Source organism: Sardina pilchardus, chromosome 13, assembly GCF_963854185.1.
Source record: "Sardina pilchardus chromosome 13, fSarPil1.1, whole genome shotgun sequence".
Lineage (NCBI taxonomy): Eukaryota > Metazoa > Chordata > Actinopteri > Clupeiformes > Clupeidae > Sardina > Sardina pilchardus.
In genome coordinates, this window is record NC_085006.1 from 18,676,317 (window position 1) to 18,686,316 (window position 10,000).

Here is a 10,000-nt window from a genome sequence, read left to right on the forward strand (position 1 = left end):
GTGTTATTGGATAGATGAGATTATGAATATTAAATGTTGTCTTTCTCTCTCCCTGTGTGTGTGTGTGTGTGTGTGTGTGTGTGTGTGTGTGTGTGTGTGTGTGTGTGCGCGTGTGCTGTTGTTCAGGTCCTGCTCAGGTTCCCATGATGTCCCCAAATGGTTCAGTGCCTCCAATCTATGTGCCTCCTGGATACGTTTCACAGGTACGTTCATCACAGACAGTCCAGTAATGAATACTGCTCGCCTGGCGTCGTCAAACTCAATTCTAGTCAGAATTTGAGTCTGATACCGCTCCATTGGGACGTGATTATGGGCCGTGTTTCAACCGATACAGGGGGGGGATATGCCTCTGCACTTGATTGGATAGACCTAACCAATCAGAGCAACGGAATAGCTTACCATGAGCTGTAGGAAGAACGCCCGAACCAGCATCCCTCTTCTCCACAAATGTCATCACATTGTTTGCGGTCATTTTTAAAAGTTATTGCGCTGTCAGCGTCTTGTACAACACGCGATAGCGAAATCTAAGACCACGTTTTTAGAAAAAAAAATCCATTCACACCGAAAACACCACTCACACTGAAAACAGCTGGGCAAGGGTTTCGCAAACCCCTTGAGCAAACAGGTGGCCCATCAAGGATTTCGTACAAACGAAGGAACAACATGTCACAATGCAAAGATACCATTTTCCTCTGATTACATGCAAAACTGAAACCAAAGTTTTACCACTTATTCACTTTGGCTGGAGTTTGCATAAATAAGTACAGTATTTTCAGTGATAAAACAATTTCGATTGACCGTCTGTCAAATCACAAATCACCTGAAGCGTGCTCAGATGACGCGATGGACGAGAGAGACACTGTTGCTCATTTGTCCATCACTGTACAAAGCCCGCCCAGACAATTTGATTGGTCCGAACAGCTATGGTTTGTTCATAGTTGCTCCTCAACGGAACACTTCCAGACCGAACTTCACTAGTTCAAATGTTCATTGAAACAGGTTATTAAAAAAAAAAAAAAAATTGAAAAATGCCTTAACCTTTGTTATGTATGATGTCTATTGTGTCCCCCACCTTCATGCCTTAATCCATTTGATTACATGCCATGGTGTTCTCCTTCTGCTGCCCCTCCCCTTCATCTGAACATCCATTTCATCATGTGTTTTCTTCCTCTGCTTCCTCTTATTCTACCTTTCTCTCTCTCTCTCTCTCTTTCTTTCTTTCTTTCTCTCCTTCTTTCCTTCCTACTTTCTCTCTCTCTCTCAATTAAATTTTCGATTCAAAGGAGTTCTATTGGACTCTGAAGCAGTAGTGTTGTCTGAGCAAACATTCCGTAAAATGTAATTTAATATCCTGGGATTTGCTTCAATTGCCGAACTCATACAGTATTTGGGACAGTCATCTGTATGCTTAGATTGAGCACACAAAATTGGGCTTGGCCTTTTAATTTCTTTCACACAAAGGTTTTGCTCAGCAAAGACATCATCAGGGTGTGGAGTCACCATTTAAACCTCTCTTTAACATTTCCTCACTCTGTAACCTATTTTTTTGTGCTCCTGGTATCTGTAAAATGAACCGAACAACAGAATTGTGGAGAACCTAATGGATAGAACAATGTGTCTAGCCTGTCCATATTGACAGAAGTTTAAACATTCTCACTCTCGGGCTAACACTGGCTGCCTTTCATCTGTGCAAGTGTGTTCTAATGTCTACTCTTAAGTCTTACGATTTAAGCAGAGGCATAGAACTACAGTAGCTCAAGTGGGAGATCTGGTTGGTTTTAAGAGGTTTTATCAGCAGATTAGGCTACTTATTAAGACCTGCCTTTTATTTTCTAAGCCTGTAGACATACCAGCCTCATCGAGCCATCGAGAGTGTGCAGTATTTTAACGCTACAATGCAAACCGATACAATATCTGTTTGGGGGGGTAAACAAACGGCGAAATAACGCTTGCTTTATAATAATCGACCCAATCCTCTTCCTCTCTCTCTCTCAGATCATAGAGGAGAATGGTGTTCGGCGGGTGCTGGTGCTTCCCCAGCCGGAGTTCCACCACGGCGGGCACTCGCCCCTGCATCACGCGCCGCCCCCGCCGCCGCCCCCTCACGCCCACATGCCCGCCTTCCTGCCACACCCGACCATGATGGGCCCGCCGCCACCGCACCTCTACTCAGGCATGGCCGGCGGCGCCAGCGACATGAGACACGAGTACATCTCACAGTACCACCCCGCACACATCTACTCCGAACAGGGTAAGCGCACACACACACACACACACACACACACATATATATATATTATCTGCACACATGCATATACACGGTCAGGTATGCACAGACCCTTTCTATCCTTCTACCTTTCCGCATAAAAGTGACCAAGTCTTCCAGAGTTCCCGTTCCGCACACACACGTGCACACACACTGTACATGCACATACAGTTACTAGAAGCATTAGCGCTCAGTATGTACCCTGTACAGATAAACTCAGAGCAGGGTAAGTGGGGAACGCACATGCATGCACTTACACTCACACACACACTCATGCACACACACTCATTCAATCCTCTTGTGCATCCTCACAACAGGGTGCGGAGTCAACACATGGCCCTCTCACAGAGTTCACAGCTTGTTTAGAACAGACTGAAACCCGTATAGTCACACACATACACACTCAACAGAACAGAGCTAGGCACACACACACACACACACACACACACACACACACACACACACACACACATCACTCATCACACACGTCACACATACTTACCTTCTGGAAGGCTTTTTATTGCACAGACCCCCCCCCCCCCCCCCCCCCCCCCCCACACGCACACACACCACCCCCCTCCCGTGGGGCTGTCGCACTCCACTTAATCCACAGGCCACTACTTATGTCCTTCTGCTCAATTAAACCCTTCCTCCACCTGCCTCCTCTGTTGTCTGCAGACCCCCACTCCCCCCACGGCCGCCCGCAGTTTGTGCACCGCGACGAAAGGGCTAACAAAACCTATGAGCGGCTGCAGAAGAAGCTCAAGGAGCGACAGGGAGGAGAGAGAGGAGGAGGAGGAGGAGGTGGTGGAGGAGGAGGTGGAGGAGGAGGAGGCGGGGGACCCAACAAGGACAGCCCTCCGTCCTCCCCGCAGAAGAGCCGCGGGACGCCGCTGGTCTCGGACGTCCACAACGGTTTGGGCGGGAAGGGGCTGGAGCGGGAGCTGAGCCCCAGCGGATCCCCCGGCTCGCCCAGTCGCTCCGCCGCCAGCGGGGGACGCGAGAGGGTCATGGAGCCCGGAGGTAAGGGGGCCAGAACCGGACTCTGCTGCATAATCGGGCCTTGGTTATCAGGCTCAGATCTGTTAGCTCAGGATCGCTGCTAGCATCTCGCTAGTGTGTTTGTGTGTGTGTGTGTGTGTGTGTGTGATGGTCTTGTGGTTGTACGGCTGAAACCATGACACACACATGAACCCTGAAGGAGAGGAGACTGCACACTCTTATCCGATGCCAGTTTTTATTGAACGACGTTTCAGCCATGAACCCTCTCACAAGGAAGGCAAGCCCTGATCACGTTACACTGGCAGACCGTGCTTCTGTAAATGTATCCAAATGTGTAGATACAGGTATATCTCATTATGTATCTTATCTCACCTTTGCTTGAGCTCTGCTGCAGTGCACCTGTGCCCTGCAGTAGTTCATCATTTTCTTAATCAATTTTCCCCCATCGCTGGTCCTCTACTCAGGACGCTGATAATAAATGCCTGAAAATAATTAGTATCTTGGTTTTCCTATGGGTCTATTCATCTTTATTACCGCATCTGTGATTACAGACATTTGTCAAGCTCTTAGCCCTTCACCTAAACAAGGCCTGACTTGGCCCCAGTCCAGCCACATTCCCTTCAAGGTTCATTACGCCGGCCTAAAAAAAACAATCCGGGCTTGTGTGTTATCCATCACCTCCTAAACAGCCCATTGTTGTCCTGTCTGCTCAAACTGACGGGACTGCTAAGTAATCGCAGTTGAATATCATTTGTTCTCCCACTCCCTGCTATTGTAGCAATAGCCATAACACAGGTATTGCAGAACAGGAGACGTGTCCATATGTATGCATGCAACAGCACTGTTACTAAGTTACTGTGCAGGTATCTCAATAGTGTGTGTGTGTGTGTGGGGGGCTCACATAGAGAGTGATGATGTGGGGGAGTAAGTACTGTTAATCATAATTGCATTTGGTGTCATGTTTCCACAGAGTTGGATGAAGAGGCACAGGCACTGCAAGCGAGGCTAAACAACATTAGCAAGCCAGTGGTGAGTACAGTCCCCCCCCCCCCCCCCCACACACACACACACACACACACACACACACACACTCTCCCATGTTCCCCTCCACCACACCATTCATCTCCTTTATGAACAGCTGTGGCTGCAAAGCGGGGCCCAGCACACTGCCACACGTCTTAATGGCAGTCAGTGTGGGAGTGTGTGGGGGAGAGAGGGAGCATTTTTTATGTGTGGTGTGTGTGTATGTGTGTGTGTACGGGTGACTCTGAAAGCTGTGCTTTTTAGTGTGAGTACAGACAGACTTGACAGCACAAATACTGTTAATTCATCTGAAAGCACACAGACACACACATGCACACAGAGAGACACACACACACACACACACACACACACACACACAGGCCAGTACAAATATTACATCTTTTTAATGTAGATTTTGAATGTGTTTTTTATGCTTTGCCACTGCTGGCTTCATAAAAAACACATCTGGCTCCTGTGTGCAAGAGGGGCCCTGCTGAAGCTAAGGCACTCGGATGCTGCGTTGACATTTTCCTAACGATAACTAGTTTACGGAATATGAAAAACGGTGTTTGCGCAGAATTCTCCTCAGCTCCCTGTAGATCTCGTAACCGCTTACGGTAATGGCCGTGATTCATCTCAGATTTGGGCCCATTCAGATTTTATTATCCGCCGCTGCGCCCCCACCCTTAATATCCAGCTGTTATTAGTGAAATGAAAACGCAAGCAGAACAGCCGGATGTAAGGAGGAAAGACTCGTGTCCTCCTTGCCACCATAAATCATTTATTTTCCTCCTTAATTTTTTTTTTTATTTTTATGTTGTTGTTTTGCGTTATTTTTTTGTGCAGTCTCAGGCTTGGAACAGGACGTAAGGGCCTTTGGCCTGGGCAATGTTTTGTTTGGTGTGCAACTGCGTGTCTCAGCGAAAAACTCCATGGCGAGCCAGACAGGAGAGAGAGGGAGCAGATTGTGTAATGAAATGCAGAGTGGTCCTTGATTGCGCCGAGACGGATGAAAATGCCCACAAGCTGCATTTACATCCAAGCCGAACAAATAGCTAGCGTCCATGAACACTAATGGAGGTATCAACAGGAGCTATTTACATATGTCTTCTCGCTCGCTTTATTGCTCCCTCACATTAGCAATCTGTGCTCATTAAAATGCTAGTATTGTTCAATAGCCAATGCAATTAAAAGATTGTGAATGGGAGTCTATTGTTGAATTCCCACTGTAATTAAAGCTTGTTGATCGAACAGAATAGAGAGGAAGGGATCACACCCCACACATCTCGGGGAAATAGTGGGGAAAGGTTGTGTTTGTGTAGCACATCCGTAGGGATGATGAAAGCTAACACCAAGTCTGTCTTCACTCAGACACTCTCTACTGAGTTTAAACCAGGGGAGCAGCGCTTGTAGGCGTGCTCCCATGCTGCCTTCACCAAAAGCCTAATTAAGAAAGGGAGAGCGTGACCACCATGCCCCATAGAAAGTTCTGGAAGGAATAGTAAGCCAGTAAGCTGGAGAGGTGATATGTCATAGTGCGCGATGAGTGTGATGTGTGACTCACAGACAGACTGCAGTGATCAGCATTTCTCATCCTCATCTTCTGTGTCCTCGCCTGACTCCTGTCCTTTCTTCGGCCTACGAGTGCGGTGTCGTGTGGTGTCGTCCGGTGTCGTGTTGTGTGTGGTGTTGTGTTGTGTGGTGTTGTGTGTCGTGTTGTGCCATGTTATGTTGTGTTGTGTCGTGTCGTGTCGCGTGATTTCTCTCTCCATTGACTTCTTCCTCTCTCCATTGGTTGCTTCTTCAGGTGGTTGAGATCCATGCGCGGGGCTTGTCTCTGAGTTGGAGCGCCCCTCCCAGGCCAGAGGTCGAGGCCGATGCCGGGGGCGCAGGGGACAGGGCAGCGGAGGAGGGAGAGACGGAGCCGGAGGGCGAGGCCGGGGGTGAGGGTGAGGGTGAGGGGGAGGGAGAGGAAGCACAGGAGGAAGAGGAGGCCGATCAGACACCTCCAGACCCCACCTTCACCTATGAGGTGTCCGTCTCCTACAGTGGCAAAGACGGCAGATACAAGAGTGCATTCAGGTAAGTAGGGCTGGGCTGCGAGATATTTGCAGCAAGAGTGGCATCTTAACTGACAGATATGGGTCTTGACATCGACATTTTCAGCATATGAAGGGCATTTAACGGAAGTGTTTCCTGCGCTAGGGTTATGATATTCAAATGAACACTGTTTGCCTAATTTTTTGTCTCACTTTGAGTAATGTATGAAAGACCCAGTGCTGTATATTTGTTAGCACAGGCAGACTGTTATGTACATCTAAAGAGATGAGGCCCAGTAATTCTTCAAGACTTAACCGGTAAAACCAAAGCAAAGAAGCTTCAGTGTCCATGGCTGTCATCTTCACTGGTGTGTTTAGCGGTACATTTAAGTTAGTCCACTTAACCAGAAATGCCAAAGATAATGTGGAGGGAAAAATATATATTTCTTTAAAAAAAAAAAAGAAGACAATACAGTAACACCTGTTTTAATGCAAATCGATTTGTGTCTGCTGGCCTAGCCTATTTTACTTTTGTGTGGACAGAGGTCTTAGGTCGGTTGGGTGAAGGGAGTAATTCATCTAAGAAATGAATGCTGATTACTACATTTCTTTCTTTGCAAGACACACAAAATGAAATGTGGTGACCTGACATGACACCGATCACACAGTGGTTAAGCTCTGGATACACAAACGTACTGTATGAGGAAACTCTGAACAAAGTTGGTGTGCACGCAGCCAGCTGGTGTTCTGGAGCACAGCACCTTGGCTGAGGCCCAGCCCTTCCCTCTCCTTTTAGACTGCTGACTTTGGATTTTTATTTTTATTTTAGTTTAGTGTTTTTTTCTCCCTACTACTCCTCTTTAACAGTAATATCTTTCCCTCCCCCCCTGTCTCTCTCTCTCTCTCTCTCTCTCTCTCTCTCTCTCTCCGTTTTTCTTTCACTCTTTCTTTTTTTCTCTCTCTCTCTCTCTCTCCCCCCCCCCCCTCTCTCTCTCTCTCTCCTTTTTTCTTTCACTCTTTCTTTCATTCTCTTTTTCTCTCTCTCTCTCTCTCTCTCTCTCTCTCTCTCTCTCTCTCTCTCTCTCTCTCCCTCCCCAGTGGTGAGGATCTGAGCGCGACCATCGACGACCTTAGACCAGCAACAGACTACCACGTCAGGTGGGTGGCCGTGGGCCCCGATGGTGCTCGGTGCCTGGAGCCCGCGGGTGGCTGCTGTATTATTTAGGAGAACATAAACCGCCTGAATATTTCAGTGGCGTCAGTGGACGTGCCCAGCACAGGAAACACAGTCTTGTCACCCCAACAGGAAACACCCGCCTGCCATGCACCCTGGCTAAGGGTGTGTGCCGGTGATTTGTGAAAGCACTGGCAATTTGTTGGATGCTATGACCTACATAAAGTGTGTGTGGGTCTGTGTGTGTCTGTGTGTGTCTGTGTGTGTGTGTGTCTTGGGATAGTTTTTGTGTGCATAAACATGTAGGGCTGGCACTGACTCCTATGTGTATGTGACCAGTCCAGGTCATCATGCATGATTTGTTTTGGAGTGAATGTTTGTGTCTGTGTGTGTGTGTATGTTTATCTTCAGACTTTATGTAATATAAAGTATTTACCTGATCCCTCAGTATCTGCCTGTGTGTGTGGCTGTGAACAGTTACAAAGTCCATACGCAACTACTTACTTGGCCTCTCCTGATGTGTATGTACGGTACACAGCTTTTTATGCTAATGTGTGTGTGTGTGTGTGTGTGTGTGTGTGTGTGTGTGTGTGTGTGTGTAGGGTCCAGGCCATGTGTAAGTGTTTACAAGGCTCTCCCTCAGAAGCGGTGAGCTTCACCACACTCAGCTGTGAGCCTGATGCCCCCAGCCCACCCAAGAAGACCAACGGCACCAAGAACTCCCTCAGCCTGCAGTGGAAGGTAGACCACCTCAGTCTTACTTACACACACACACACACACACGCACACACGCCAGCACCACTTGTGCAGACACAACAATGTTAATGGACCCATTCACCCAAAAAAGGCCAGGGGCATAGAGAATTCCCTCAGGTTGCTGAGTAGACCTTACAACACACACACACACACACACACACACACACACACACACACACACACACACACACACACACACACACACACACACACACACACACACACACACACCCTTGTACATGATAATCTCATGCACACAACTACATTATGCTACACAAGAATACCAACGACAGCAAAAACTTGCTTAGCCTGTATTTGAACGTCGACCTCAGTCTAAACACACACACCCACACATGTGCATACGGCATACACATGCACTTATTCGTACACTTACAGTAAGCACACATTATCTGGACCCATGCATATGCACAGCCATGTATGCACAGTACAGTACTGCCTCTCTGTCCTCCCACCAGACCCAGGCTTGCTTACACTGTCATATCTCAAGCGCTCGCTCCACATAAAATCACCCAAGCCTTTTAGAGTTCCCGTTCCCTCTCAACCTGCCCAACTACACACTCAGACACACACACACACACACACACCGATGCGCACACACACACACACACACCGATGCGCACACACTCGACCAGTCAAACACCTCATTTCCTGGAAAACTCATAACAGCCCCTCCACCGCGATCGCTCCAGCGTGCCCATAAAAGAGTCATCTCTTTCACTGAGAGTCCATTCTGTGGTTTAATCTCTCGGCGGGCCAACGAGCACACCGCACCCCACCGCTCCCCACCCCCACCCCTACCCCACCCCGCCCCTCATCGCCTCGTCTCGCCCCGAAGCAATTAATCCAGCAATAGCACACCCAGGGCCCGTCTATTGTCCCCAGGAGCTTTTTACGAGCAGGGACACTCGGGGGCGATACGGATGCGGGCACTTGATGGTGTTCCATTGCTGCCGCTTCCGGCTGCGCGCACGCTCAAACACACACGCGCACACACACACACACACACACACACACACACACACACACACACACGATGCACACACACACACACACAAATACACACACACACACACACACACACACACACACACACACACACACACACGATGCACACACACACACGATGCACACACACACACACACACACAAATATGCACACACACACACACACACACACACACACAAATACACACATACCAGATCCCCCCTGCATCTCTCTCCCACCCTACCTCAATCAGACGATCAGCATCAGGATCCTAATAGCAGTGTCTAATGATGATAACCTTTTCTCTCAACCCACCCCCCTGCCAGGCGCCTTGCGACAACGGCTCCAAGATCCAGAACTACGTCCTGCAGTGGGACGAGGTAGGGCTGCATCCCCGCCTGATTATGATTGTTGTTCCCTTGTCACACACACACACACCCCTCCCCCTCCCCCTTGGGTAATGTCTCCCTCCACCACCCCTTCCTCTCATTATCACACACTTTTTTTAATGGGGACACTTGCCAATTGTGGCAGCTACAGTATGAATGTGAATATGAATATGAATAAAAATGGGCAGCCTGTTCAAATGTGCTAAGCACCTGAAGAATGCAAAGAGAGGGTTGATTCATCGCCACGTCTTGCTTGTTTGCACCAGGCTCTGTGAAGCCGTGTAATCTCACACATCTTGACTCCACAATGGATTGCTTCACACATCTTTCTAGCTCTGTTTTGAT

The 10,000-nt window shown here is 48.4% G+C and overlaps 1 protein-coding gene across 4 annotated transcripts in view; it reads left to right on the plus strand.

Moving 5' to 3' along the window:
* Positions 1-10,000, plus strand: part of fndc3a (fibronectin type III domain containing 3A) — a 70,016-nt gene that overhangs the window by 40,450 nt on the left and 19,566 nt on the right. For all 4 annotated transcript variants that reach the window (XM_062552083.1, XM_062552082.1, XM_062552084.1 and 1 more), the window contains 8 exons: positions 127-203; positions 1,996-2,251; positions 2,945-3,289; positions 4,239-4,297; positions 6,099-6,373; positions 7,429-7,488; positions 8,107-8,245; positions 9,593-9,646. In XM_062552083.1, coding sequence (XP_062408067.1) covers positions 127-203; positions 1,996-2,251; positions 2,945-3,289; positions 4,239-4,297; positions 6,099-6,373; positions 7,429-7,488; positions 8,107-8,245; positions 9,593-9,646 — 1,265 coding nt within the window. The remainder of the gene's footprint in view (positions 1-126; positions 204-1,995; positions 2,252-2,944; positions 3,290-4,238; positions 4,298-6,098; positions 6,374-7,428; positions 7,489-8,106; positions 8,246-9,592; positions 9,647-10,000) is intronic.